The following is a 15,026-nucleotide window of genomic DNA, read 5'->3' on the forward strand; positions in this document are numbered from 1 at the left end:
GGCAATATCTCTTGGAAGAGTCCAAGATTTCTAGGATTCCTCATCCCAACCTTATTACATGCCTATAAAAAGGACTTTATTTGTTTCTTTTGTGCGTGTAAGATAGTAGAGAAGGAGTTCTCTATATGAGGAGGTTTTGGGGCATAGTTCCATGGTGTGAAAAGGAGGAGGAGAGTCCTCTCTCTTTGGGTTAGTGCAAAAGCTGATTTCTAGGGTTTTGGTCCTCAAGATTTGGGAAGAGAAAAAAATATGAGAGAAAATTATTTTTTTCTCCATCTTTCTTTCACCTCTTCATCTTCTCTAGAAGTCCATCTTCAATCTTTGAAAAAGTTCTAGAGATTTGAAGAAAAAGATCCATATCAGTTAAGAAGAAGATCTTCATGCGAGCTAGCACTCCTAAGAAGATCGATCAGATCGGAGCTTCGAGTGGATTTTTTGTAGAGGTCGAATGCATGTGTGACTGTGAGCAACTAGCAAGAACCCTCTCTACCATGTTTCTCAATAGTGGTGACCATCGATCTGTATAAAGGTATGGAGTTCTAAACTCAGATTAGAAGTAGATGTGATCTACTGCTCACATGCATGCATGCTGATTTTATCTTCAATATTTTTTAGATTTTATATGCAATATATCATGTCATAGATTCTAGAGTGAGTTGATTTGATGATTAGATTATATACATATTAGATTAATTTGATTAATCTATTTACTTTCTGCTATAATTTTTCGAAAAAGTTTCGAAATACATGCATGAAATCGCTTACATTTTTCAACACTCAGATCATCTAATCTAACATGTACAGAACTGAATAAAAATCAAATTTAAAAATAAAATATATTTAGATCTAATTTAAATAATAAATAATCAGATCTAATAGCATATAATTAGATCCAAAATCATATTAAATCATATCATAAGAAATATGGATCTGATACCAATTGAAGGAAAAATATGGTAGTGCTATGCATACAATTTTAAAATTTAACACAGTGGATCTATTAGATTAAATAATTTAATCTAATTTATATATATAAGATCTAATCTAGATTATCATATCAAGATCTATAATATGATCTAACATATATTTAAGATCTGAAAATAAAAATTTATATCGATCTAATCGATGCTGCAATCTAGATCTAACCCTTAGATCTATCACAAACAATCAAGCAAGTTCAAAAACCATTACCAAACTGAAAGTTGCTGATTTTTATTGGTCCAACACTTGGATAGATGCTCTTCCAGATTGCTCATAGTCGCATGAAGACATCTGACCTCTACAGAACGTCCACATGAAGACCGGTGCAGATCAGGCTCTTTGGAAGTGCTAGCTTGCAAGGATCTTCAAGGTTGATGTCTCCCTTCTTCTTCAAAATTTTTGGATGCTCCAAAGAAAGAGAAGATCTAGAGGAAGAGGAGAAGAGAGAAAGCTCTGGAGAAAAAATAAAATCGGCAAAGGAACTCATATGGGGCGTCCACTATTGGAGCTCCCTTTTTATAATAGGGACTTAGGGTTTTGGGTCAAAGGGAGAGGGCGCCAAAGAGTCCATGCCAAAATAATTTTGGCTCCCAAAATTTCCAATAATGGCTGGTTGGTGTGAGGAAGAGATCTTATATCTCACACACCCAAAAACACTTCAAAAAAAATGAGAAAAAAAATCCTTAGGCACCACCTTTCTTTTCAAGTTTGAAAAATCTCTTTCCTTCTTATCTCCTTATCTCTAATTCGGATCGCATTCAAATTAGGTAGAAGATAAGATCATGACTCATCATGCTTTGCTGCCCACTCTCATTAAGCCTTATCCCATCACACCAAAAATCTCAAGCCAAATTCAATTTGGCATTGAGAATAAGAGGTGAGACCAAAGGTGGCGCAAAGATAAAGAGATAGAGTTCGTGTTGGCTTGGACTCTTCATTTTCGAATTAATTCTAAACCAAATCAAATCTAGTTTGAATCCAATGATAGAAATGAACCTAATCTAATTAGGAGTCCAATCATCTCAATAAATTCCTAATCCAATTAGGAATTAGCTGAGTCTAAGTCCTGATCAAATTAGGATCAAATTTTTCTTACAATTAGGCTTGATCAAATCAAATCCAAACTATGTTAAACTGAATCTAATTCAATTAGACTTCATCCAAAGCTCTTTGCTCAATCAAATTGAGTCAATTAACAATCTAATTACTAATTAATTCTTTGTTAATAGTAGAATCTCAGTCCAGTGAGACTCTTCTTTAGAGTCCCAGTTTAGTGGGACTCTTCACCAGAGTCGTAATCTAATTGGACTCTTCAGCCATTAGATCAGACCGTATCTTCTAATGTGTGTGACCCTATAGGTTCGAACCTAAACCAATAGCATAGAAATAATTTTTTATACTAATCGATATAACCATCTAGTAATGGGACCTGACGTTCGGATAGGTTAAAAAATTGCAAAGCAACATTCTAGAACCTATTGATGTATGGTTACCGTATAATTCATCTTTTTGACCCTAATGCTCAAGGTGACCTATGGTTTGACTGTCAACCCTAATATAGTCGATCACATTGTATTTCAATCTTTCAAATCCATCACATCGATTATCTTGATCAAGATTTTACTAAATTGAAATACACTGATACATATCTCCTACTAATTCAGAGGAGTAAATTCTATCTTGACTCACACACCGATTTGATAAGTACTTGACTGCATCCAGCAACCTTCCATCACTGAATTATAAATTCAGATAGTCCGATACTAAAGTACAGTGAGTTGCTTATAAGTCACCATGGTGATCTCAGATCTGAGGGACACTTATATCTATACCTTTCATGAGCTACTCTTGATAATAGAGACTCGATAAATGATCATGTTCGATGCGAATATACTCCCACATTCTATCTGCATGCCATACTAGTATCTTCATACTCCTTAGTTAAGAGAACAACCAACTCATATGGCATACAACGACCTATACTCGATATTGCTATCATCCTATTAACATCATATCATTCGATCGCAAACATATTTTAAGGACTAAACGATAAATTCTTCTTTATTGATTAAATATAGTCTTAAGGACTTCATCACAATACAGGAGTTCAAACAAGATGGATAAATTATGATGAAAAACTCAAATAACTATTATTATTAAAAATTTATATACAATTACAAATGTGAGCACAATCATCAATAGGCTGACAATTGACTTTGGGATATATTTTTCAATGATCTCGATAGTAGGAAGTCTACATCAGGTTACATCTTTCTGTTGGCTGATGGAGCTATTTTATGGAGGAGCACAAAATAGTATATTATTGCCTGCTCTACTATGGAAGCTGAATATATAAGTTGTTACGAGACTTCCTTATATGCTTTATGGTTGAGAAAATTTATCTCAAGGCTCAGATTATGTATTCTATTTTTAAGTCGTTGAAAATTTATTGTGATAATTCTGCTGCAGTTTCTTTCTCTAATAATAGTAAGATGATCAATGCAAACAAGCATATTGATATTAAGTATCTTGTTGTGAATGAAAAAATTAATAGTCATCAGATATCTATTGATTTTATTGATACTGCTTATATAATGGCTGATCTTTTGACGAAAGGTTTAGTGTTCAAAGTTTTTAAAGAGCATGTAAAAGTTATGGACATTTATCAATAGAATGTTTAATTGTAATAGATACTTATTTTGAGATTTCTTAATGGTTTGATGACTGCTATTGCTTTTATTTAATTATTATTTATATACATTATGGTTGACTTTTGTCAGAATTAAAATAAACAAAAGTATCATTCATATGACATAACAGTGGAACCATTGTCATAGGTATTATAATTTTTGATAGCCTATGTATTCTAGTATATAAGACTGGGTTAAGTAAAAATTATTGATGTCACGATACAGAGAAGGGAGTATGTCAATTGAGATATATAACCGTCATGATTTGCATTAATGGTTTTTACTAAATCAAAGTATAATGAATCTTTTAAAGAATAGATAATTGGATAAATTTTAAAAATGAGTGCACACTCATTGGATCAATTTCAAAATTTTGATTCAAGACTGTTGTTTTTAAAAATTAAAATATTTTATTTTTTAAAATAAAATATTTTTGAAAAATCAAAAAGTTATTTTTTAAGTGATAATATAGGTCAAGTGGGAGAATATTGGATTTGACTTTTAATATGATCTAATTATTACTTAGTTATGTTTAACACTTTGGGTTAGCCACATGTCTTGAAGCAATTACAGTGAGTCCAATTAATTAAAGAGTCCTTCCTAATAAGACTTAAACTGAAAGTTCAACTCTAGTTAGGATTAAGTTTTTTGATGGGACAAGACAAGTGCAGGTATAAATAGAGATGGCTTGATTCCTTTTCTCCAATTCTCAGGAGGGTGAATGATTTTCATTTATCATTCACAAAAGGAGAAGGATGAGGAGAAAGAAAATCAACCACCCATAAAGGAAGATTAGATGCTCTACGGACTATGTGGTCATCATATTGGCAAGATGATGGTGCAAAGTATGATTTATTATGATTTTAATTTTTACATGAATATCAGAGCACAATCCAAACATAAAAGAATTAAATTATCTAATATGTCCAAATTAGCATTGCATCTCAAGCATGAGGAACCATTCAATTGAGTGCACAGCATCCCATCTAGCACCACATAGCATTAGAATACATCCGTACATGTTATTAAACAAAGTATCCTTGACAAAAATTAGTTGAAACCAAAAGATTGGTTCAAATGATGTAAGATTCAGTATGCACAATGTCTTATTAGCCATTGCCTTATATTTGTTTCTTAACTCCAAGTTTTAGTGTCGCTACAATCATAATAGAAGCAAGTTGTCTAACCCATCATACGTTTACTAGATTATAGATGCAACTTAGGACCCATTCTTTTGCGGATAAAAAATTTATCCAAAAAACTATATTTTTTTAGATAAGTATTTTTCAGACAATATTTAGATAGAAAAATAATTTATCTATATTCTTTTATACATTGAAAAATGGTTCAAAAATCTGTTACCCATGTTCTTTTGTATTACTATTTTTCTAGGTAAGTTGCTATGATCAATACATATTTTTTATAAATCTTTTATTATATAAATATTATTACATATAATAATAAAATATAATATTTTATAATATTTTATTATATATATTATTATATTAATATTATAATATAGTATAATATATTATAATAATATATTATATACATTAATATCTTATATTTATATAATATCATATGTATTATATAATATTATTATATATAATGATATAGTATAATATAATATATTATATTAGTATATTTTATTATATATAAACATATTATATTATTACATTATTATTATAGTATTATATAAATATTATTATATAATAATAATATAATATAATATGATATATAATAATTTTATTATATATTATTTTAATAATATATGATTGCATATTATATTATAATATATTATATTAAAATAATATGTTATAATATATTATATTATATTATATTATAAGGTTAAAGGTATATTAAGAATGAATTAGAAATGTTATTTTTTTGGTTGATGAAAAAATAATTTAGACACCTTCTAGGTGGATAAGATATTTTCTCATTTTATGAGTAAATGCTATCTATGGGAAAGTAACTTATCCATCTTAAAAAATATGAGAACATGGATAAGTTGGTCGATGAAAAAGTTGATCAATTTTTCTATGATATTTATCCATAAAAGAACAGACCCTCAATAGTAGACCCTTGAAAAATCATGGCAAACTTTTTAAGGAATCCAGTAGTTGATTTTTGGATGTGATTGCCGGTCTTCCTTATGTGGTCATGCCTCATTTGTTCATATGCCATGTATACCTCCCATTGCCACGGCGCACACTTTTTTATGCATGAGGCTCTAGGTCTACCTCATCTGACTCAGGCACGATCCTAAAATCAATCATAAAATCCCATCACGCACATATTGTGCTAGAAATAGGCTGAGCCACGTCCCTACTTGAGCCTCATTTGAAAGTTTTCTGTCAGGCTCAGGCTTGAGTAGGGCTTAGATCCAAAAATTTTGGAGAATTTAGGCCTACGCTTGACATAAGCCCAAGCCCAGTACTAAGCCGAAACTTGATTGTGCCGGCTCGATCATCTCTCACTCCTTTGTTGCCTCCCCAAGCAGCACCACCTTGCTTGCCACCATGTGCAAGCTCTTCTATCGACTCTCCTAGTTGCTCAGCGAATGCCCCCACTACCTCCATCATGATCATGATCCCCATGAAGTAGGAATACACTTGCACGTAGCTGAAGGCCATATCCACTTTGCGGTCAGTATTTCGAATAATTGGTGATGATCGTGATTCCGGCATTGAGGTGATTGCTGCTGTTGAGATAGGCGACTTTGAGGTGGCACTCTAAATGTCAAGGCAGGGGGCTTTTGGAGCGGAAGATGGGGTAAATTATGAGGATGATGAGGCTGCTTAGGATGACGATGGTCAACATGAGGGTGCGGCAAGTTGTAAAAAACCACAAGGCTAGATGGATGTGTTGGGAGGATTATAGTGGAATGCGAAGCTTAGAATTAGTGAAAACCGGGTTGCGTTCCTGGACAAAGCTATCAGATGGGTGGGATCGGGGTTCAGGCAACAATTAGAGACTAGCGATTGATGATGGCAATGACTCAACAACTTGATGCGCACTTGGTTGGAAGATGCTGGAGATGCGGCAGATGTGGAGGTGGGGGGAATGGAGAGAGAACTCTAGGTGGAGAGAAAACCTCAGAAGACTTCCTTTGAATTGCCTCTCAATCAAATGATCATGCCCACAACTTGGACTGAACCCATTTAGTCCACTTGAAGTTATTAAATTGTTGGGTGTCGGGCCTAATTTAGATCTGATTCCATACTACCTTTGAGCCTGAATTTGTGATCTATTTTTGATCCTGGTTTAGACTCGAGCTCCAGCCAGGGCCACGCTTGGGCCAAGTATGTATCCAAGCCCGACCCAAACTCCGTGTGCTTTATTTTTATGCCAAAGCCGGACCAAATTCTGTGAGGCTTTGCCCCTAGACTGATCGAAGACAGCCCGACAGATGGACCTCTGCTTCATCCAGGCCCCACTTTCGGCCCTGCTGATACAACAGACAAATGTTATTAATGCTACAGTGCAAACCGCGGCAAGCATTTGCTGGACAACATCTCATGCCCGCTACTGCCACGATACCATTCCATGTCCGTCGATAATAGATTCGACGATCAGGTGCCCCTCTACCATAACTTCCGATCCCGATACATCAATCCCGACCATATGTAGATTTGGATCAATATTATGTTGGAGATGACAACCTCCGCCTATCAGAGGTTGCCCCACCGCCAGCTGCAAATCTGTTCATGGGCCGGATCTCGGATCCAAATTTTATTTATTTTTAATTGAATTTGTACACCACGATGTACCAATTCCACACGTATGGCTGCGTATCCGCGTGCTCCTTGATCGATCCTCCAATCTTCCTTCCGATCGACCGTTGGTTCTAACGGCTCCCCGTCCCCGCGTTTTTGGGTCAATAAGGAAAAGACGATCCAGTTTAATCTTTATCTTAGATACTCACGTGACCTGATGTCGCTTGATTTCGGTAGTCATTACCGGAAAAGAAAGGCCAGTTTGGTCACAAGGGCTTTTTGCTAAAGTAGGAGGGGCGGGAAGGCTTCGCGGCGGCGAGATCGGGGCCCTTTCTTTTGAAACCCAAAGTAGGGTTTTCTTTGTTAAGGTTTGGAGGGAGTGGAGGAGGGAGTAAGAGGGAGAGATGCCGAAGAAGGACGGAGGAGGGGGGGAGGGCGGGGCGGCGCCGGCGCCGGGAGAGATGGCGAAGAAGGACGGAGGAGGGGGTGAGGGTGGGGCGGCGCCGGCGCCGACGGTGGAGGAGCTGCCGAGGGCCATCGTGCGGCGGGTGGTCAAGGACAAGCTGGCCGAGTTGTCTTCCGAAGGTGCAGGAGGAGGGGAAGAGGAGCTTAAAGTTCACAAAGACGCGCTGCTGGCCTTCGCGGAGAGCGCTCGCATCTTTATCCACTACCTCTCCGCTACGTGAGCCCTTTCCTTTGCCCCTCTCGATGCCCTCGATTAGGGTTTTCTTCTCTGTTCCTCTTGCCGTGTCAGATCTTCTAGGGTTTCTGAGACTCCAGTTAGATCTGATGTTAAAGCGATTTTTCTAATTGAAATATTTTTGATAAAAGTTAAAAAAGGTCTGATTTTGTTGTATCCACACTGTAAATCTATGTAGAATGGAAGAGAAAGTAAAGTTTTTGATGATAACTTGATCGTTAATTGAGTTGTTATTGTTTTTTAGCCGGTTTTCTTTTTCATTACTGTTTTGAAAATATACCAATTTATGGATCCGAAGATGTAGTTGGATTTCGTTGATTCAATAATTTCAATTGTGGTTTTGTGAAAATTTTTGTTAAGTAATGTATTCGTTATGAGGTGTTCTGAGCTGACGTCAGAATCGTAATTTTATGCAGCGCAAACGACATTTGCAAGGAATCAAATAGGCAAACAATCAATGCAGAGGATGTGATCAGGGCAATTGAAGAAATTGAATTCCCTGAGTTTATTGAGCCTCTTAGAATTTCTTTAGAGGGTCAGTATGATTTGCTTGTTACCTGAAAGCCCTATTCTTTTTTGTTCCCTGAAAGTTCTATTTTCTTTGGAGCGTCAGTATTCTTTGGTAGTTCCATGAAAGTCCTATTTTCTCTTTTGTTAAACGTATGGTTGTTCTGTGTTGCTTCTATCCCAATGCACAGTAATTTTGTGGTTTCATCATAGCATTCCTGGTCTTGCATTCTTTTAATTGGCATGCAGTTTTCATGTTTCTTGTTCAATATTTTTCCATTGGTATTTTGATCCTATAATCATAGTGTTATTTTTGTAATTTATTATAAAGCTTCTTCTTTTTCTTAGTTATCCAATGCTACATGATGTCGATGACTTTAACTAAGTCATGCAACCATATATGGTTATCAAGATGTAAAGCCTTTACGGGCTCTTTATATTTGAGCTGATTATGCTTGACCTGTTATCTACTTGTGTTATTGCTGAGACGGCATGACTGGAATTCACAGCATATTTTCCTTTTTCATCTTTGACTCTCCTCCTTTTGCATCTACTGTTTTGGTGTTATTTGATGAGGCAAATGCAGTAAAGAATCATGCTTAGAGTGTATGGATAGGTTAATTACTTTAATTATATGATATACCTTCTATTGAAACTGCAACCCGTGTATATGAACTGCCCTACAGTTTGCTTATTTTGAAACAAGTTTTGTGAATTCAAACAATCTGCTGTGAATACCCCTTCCTGCAATTTTATTGTAGTGGAGAACTTGCAAATTTTTGTCTCGAAAGAAGAATTGTAAATTATTCATCCTTTTCAAACAATCTGGCTGATAGATGATGAAAGATCAGTGAGAATATCTCTTATTTTAACTGTAGAAATTTCAAAAGGAAGAGAAAAATTAATTGTAGAAAAAATTAGTTGTTGGAGTGTTGTAGGAAAGAAAGTCAGAAGATTGTGTGTTTTTTTTTTTCCAATTAGGTGGAGAGAGCTTACGGCTAGGGGGTAATCAAGCCAAGGTTGATCTTATCAAGCTTGGTATGGAATTAATTTTGAGCTTGAATTCTAAGATCAAGCTTGAAATCTTGATTTGTTACCATTATTTCAAGCTTGATTCGAGATTAATTTCAAATCAAGCTGAACATGTGCCTACTTGATCAGCTTGATAATCCTAAATCAAGCTGTATTCAGCTTGAGAGTAAATTAACCTTGTGTGAAGCTTAATGAAAGCTTGATTCTATATTTCAAGTTTTCATTCAGAGTCCAGTTAAGGTCTAAATTAGCATTTAATTGACACGAAAGTGTAAAAGAAAATACCAATTAAAACTTTAATCCAATGGTCCATTATATAAAAATTATATAATATGGATAATTTTAATGTACTTGATCCTTATCGAGCTGAGCTTGATCAAGATGGGTGAATTTTTGGCTCAGCTTGGAGCTAAGCCTATGTTGCTGGTTCAAGCTCAGTTTGTTTAGCTTCAAACTGACCTGGATTCAAGCTTTTCTCAACACTCAGTTCATTTGACATTCTTACTTACAGCACTCTTTCAAATGCCTGCTCATTCATTTGTTTGATAGTCTTCCTCACATTTTTGTTTCATACATATTGCCTTCTTCAATGGTACCATTGTTGGGGAATTCTCCTTGGACTAGCTAAGTGTTGTATCAAACAACATCCAAATCCCCTTTAAATGGAGGCATAATAGCTGAATATGCATGTAAGGTTACATATGTGTTTCAAGGGGCAAAATGAATGGCAGGTTTTGGAGTTGCTGTTTGAACTTTGTTATATAGGAGGTTGATGCCTATCATGCTTTGGCAAATACTATTTCCCATGAAAAGTCAAATAATAAAAAAATTGGAGGTAAATTGTGAACACTAAATATTTCTAGTTACTATTTTGAGCTTACTTTTTCAGGAATTTGATGCCTTTTTGTTTAAATATGGTTTGTGAAACCTATTGAACTTTGTTTCATTATATTTTCCCCATGACTGATAAGATGGTTATTATAACATCAAAATAAAAGATTCTGTAGTTGTGTTTTGTTCTTATGCGGCCAAACTAGAGCATTCAGAATAAGAAACTAAAGACAATATGTAAGGGTCATGTTTAGGTTCTATGTAAAGGAATTTGTTTCTTAACTTCCCTAATAGTGGCAAAATAAAAATAAAACCTAGCCCTATTCTCCACATCCATAAGGAATTCTGATTCAGCCATTGCTTAGAAATATTGATGCAGCTTAGGCTATGTTTTGATGGAAAAGAGAGAAAGAAGACGCACAAAACAAAGAGAGCAGCAAAGGTAAGAAGAAACTTTCTTATGGAGTTTTGATTTAATATCAAAGAAAATAGACTGACTACAATGTTGGCCAAAGGAGCCGTATTTATAGAAAAAATCCTAACTTAACGCCTAAGTAATCCGAAACAAAATAAGAAAAAGATCAAAACTTCCAATTCATCCAGGATCCTTCGAGCTCCCGTAGACCTATTAAACAATAGAATCTGGCCCCAATACTAGACGTGATGGTGAAGCCGTCAAATTCGTAGAGTAGGAAAAAGCTTTTCGAATTGGAGTCTTATAAGCGATTCTAACTCTGGATGAGAGAGTGATATCCATTTTAGCACGACAAGGTCAAAATCGGCAAGGTCAGACGCAATCAGCTTGATTTCTTGTCCTTTTGGATCCAGTTCATCAAATCAAAGGACTTATCAGCTAAGGCATATGCGTCAAATATTTAGTTTTTATATTTTATTCTCCAGTGTTTTTTATTAATTGGTCTTTTTGTGGAAAAATGGTGTTTATGTCTATATCTTTATCAAGAAGAAAAGATGTTTAGTTTTGAAAATACTCGAGGAGTGATACAGAAAGATTTATAGGTTATTTTATGGAGCAGAGGGTTCTGGATATATTTTCATAAGAATAACACTTGTTGTACATTTTAGTTAATTGATGGGACATGAAATATTCCAAGGTTTACCTAAATGAGTGGTTCAAGTAATTGAGGATGGGAACCTTGGGATTCTCAAGAACATTTTTTGAGAAGTGTTTCCACATCCTTTGGATTGGACGAGATTGGTTTCATGAATGATTCATTCAAGAGACTAGATCAACAAATTTTGTATGTTGAAGTTGTGGCAGAATTTTGAAGTTGAGTGGTTAAAAGTTTTATATTTTTGGGTAGATAACTGTGATTTGATCTTGTTGTGCCAGTGAAACATAAATCATTATTCCAAATGATCTTAATTCTGGTGTTTTAGATCTACGTAATTTTTTATATTCAAAAAATATGAAATCACTGTATAAAGATTGATGAAATGGTAAATGTTAAATTTGGTGCTTTGTCCATGCTCATGTTCCCAGGTTGGCTTACCACTATAATTTTCTTAACCTGCTTATTTGATCAGCAAACCCACATTGTTTGTGGTCGTACAACCATAATTCCAGGTCTGCACTGATAGTAGAACATTTAGTGGCAATTGACTCATATAGTTCCACTCATGGCAAAGATTACAGATACATATTATGGTGGCTTGGGAGGTTGCTTTTAGCCTTATAACATTGTATTAGTCTTCACGCACATTGGTCCGCTCCATGGTCTCTTGGTTTGCTTGTATTGCATTAGGCTTCAACATAATTGCACTAAAACAACATTTAGACTAAATATAATGGGATTTGCCTCTTACATGTCTATAGTGAAATTTTCTTTTGCCAGTAGCATTAATGTTCTAGATGGATTGTTATTTTTTCATCATCATTTGTTCTGAATATACAAGTTCACAGACACGGTTGACCTGTTCATTATTTATCCTTAAAAGGAATTGCTTGTACATACGTAACAATGAGGTCAGTTTCTCATCCTGCTATTTGGTTTTCAAGGTTTTCACCAGGCCCCTCGCTCACCCAATACTAACAATTTGGGGATTACACCTATTTAGACAGTTGGTTCAGGGCTGGGCCAGTTATGTGAAGCCTTTGAATGACACATATAGGCTGTTACACTGTTATTCATGCATAGTGCCACAGGAAAAATTATTTATTATTTATTAATTGAATTGTGCTAGGAGGGAGAAGTGAGCTAAGGCTATGAAGTAGTGACTACTACATACTTAGCACTGGCGCCAATAAGAATTACAGTGAGTGCAAAAAAGGTCGAAATTTCATGCTATATTACATTACTAGACTGTTTCACAGGAATAGAGTTTGAAAGGATGGTAAGACCAAACTAAGGAAGTTTATTAATAGTGAGTACTTTAATCAACTCGAGTGAGTCATATGGATGGAGATTATGATGAGGGATCCCATTTCATATAGTCTGGACATGTGTAGCATTGGTTCGAGATCTCATCTTGAAGAAGTCTGAGATTCAGCATGAGAATAACCAAGAGTGAGAGAGGATAGAAGCCTGACAACTGATCCAAAGACAATTTCCATGTAAGAATTTGGCTGAGTAGGAGTTTATGAACTAGTGGGTCAGTGCAATCCATAGAAGTAGCCCCGGATTCATTACTTAAGGCTTGCAGTTATGCTAATGTTTTCAATTAACTATTGGTTTTGAATTTTGACAATCCAAGTGCCTCTCAGATCACAACCTACATTTTTGTGAAAGGCCCTGAACTGGGATAATGTTTGTAAAACATATTTGGTCAGTAATAGAACCTTGGTGGTGTTACTCATTTTAGTGAGCATTTGTTTGTTTATGTTGTTCAGTTCCTTATTACCTCAAGGGTTGCAACTAGATGCATGCATTTTGCTTCACTATATTATGCTGGCTGCAGTTTCTATATTGAAACCGACTATTGGTGCTGAAGGAATCCAGGAATGGAAGGGGACGCTGAACCTACTAATTGCTCGGTTTGGAGCATGCTGGCTCGAATTGGCGTGGTATTAGGTCAATTTAGGGGTTCACCTCAGTAAATAATCTGAATTGGGGTGAACCATATAGAACCGAGCAAAACCGCCCGGTTTGGAGTGGGGCAGTTCAGCCCTTACCATTTTTATTTCCCTTTTTTCTTCTCTTTCCCTTTTCACGCCTTTCATGATTTTTTTCCTCTCTCTTCTCCCTTCGATTTTTTTCTTTTTTCCTTTTTCTTCTTTCCTTCTTTCTTTTATTTTTCTTCTCCTTTCCTTTCTTTTCTTTCTTCTTTTTCTTCTTCTTTCCTTCCTTTCTTTCTTTGTTTTCTTCTTCTTCCCTGCATTGGTAGTAGTTTATACATGCAATAAAATACCATAATATTATTCAAATAGGTTGCATTATCAGTCATAATGTCATAATAAAATGCTATCAACATTAAATAGTCCTCAAAAATTAAAAAAAATGAAAAATAGAAAAATTTAAAAGAATATTGTATTTGTATGCATATGCATATTAAGTGTCAGTATGGTATCATACTGATCAGGTATCGATTCTGTACTTGGTCTTGAAACCACGGTCCTTGCTGGAATATATTTCCTTGTAGGGACTGCTCTTGTTTATCTTTCATATGCATCATTCACAATGTGTTCTCTTGCATGCAACAATGATTTTATTTCTAGTAACCATATCTTCACAATCTCTTCATTAGAATCATACTTCCCAATTCAATTTTGAGATTCCAGCTTGGTGTCCTTCATCTCATAAGTAGTTTTTCCTTTTCATTGCAAAAGTTCATTCCATCTACAAATATCTAACTAAATTTACTAATGGAAGTTCATGAAAATTGTGCTTCTGATTCATCTTCAATCTGAAGAATTGTGCCCTGAGTTCAATGTCTTCCATTTCTCCAGATTTTAGAAGAAAAAATGTGGCAAAGAAGTCTGGGACGAAGGCAAAAGAAACAGATAGAAAACGGAAATTAGAGCAAGAGACGCCGACACAGAATGGATATGATGGTACGGAAGGTGCAGCAGAAGAAGAAGATAATGGACATGATGGTATAGAAGGTGCAACAGAAGAAGACAGGGAGGGTCAAGGCAACTCTCCTGAAAATGATGGATGAAGTTCTTTTGCATTGGAGTTCAGTCTTCCGATTTTGTTGGCTGTGCTCCCTGTATAGTTATGGTGATAAATGATAGTAGAGTGACTGTCTTGTCATTGGAATCCTAACTTTATGCAATAAAGTTTCTTTCTGGCATCTGTGGTGCTTACAGAACCTTAGAAAGCTGTATCCACATTAATAAGAGCAGTCAGAACTTTATCCGCGGCTATATACGGGCTTTAGGTTGCCAAATTTGTGCGAATTTTTTATTGATTAGATAGCATATGATGCTGTGATTGCCTGGTCGCATAGAACAGTTTCGCTGGAATAATCAACTTTTCCTTCTCCATACATTTTGTTTGGACTATGTTTTTTTCTTTCCTTTTTGTTACCGGATTCAGATGGAACATATTTTCTATTTTATCAATTTTATTACTATTGTTTAATTTTCTCTAGTCCACAAGAAGGGAC

General features: G+C 35.3%; 1 protein-coding gene across 1 annotated transcript; it reads left to right on the top strand.

Moving 5' to 3' along the window:
- Positions 1–7,650: 7,650 nt before the first annotated feature.
- On the top strand, positions 7,651–14,784 carry LOC105049709 (DNA polymerase II subunit B4). Its single transcript, XM_010929446.4, has 3 exons — positions 7,651–8,072; positions 8,507–8,625; positions 14,365–14,784. The coding sequence occupies exons 1-3, from the start codon at positions 7,795–7,797 to the stop codon at positions 14,574–14,576; spliced, it is 609 nt and encodes a 202-aa protein (XP_010927748.1). The 5' UTR covers positions 7,651–7,794; the 3' UTR covers positions 14,577–14,784.
- Positions 14,785–15,026: the final 242 nt, after the last annotated feature.

Source organism: Elaeis guineensis, chromosome 8 (assembly GCF_000442705.2).
Source record: "Elaeis guineensis isolate ETL-2024a chromosome 8, EG11, whole genome shotgun sequence".
NCBI lineage: Eukaryota > Viridiplantae > Streptophyta > Magnoliopsida > Arecales > Arecaceae > Elaeis > Elaeis guineensis.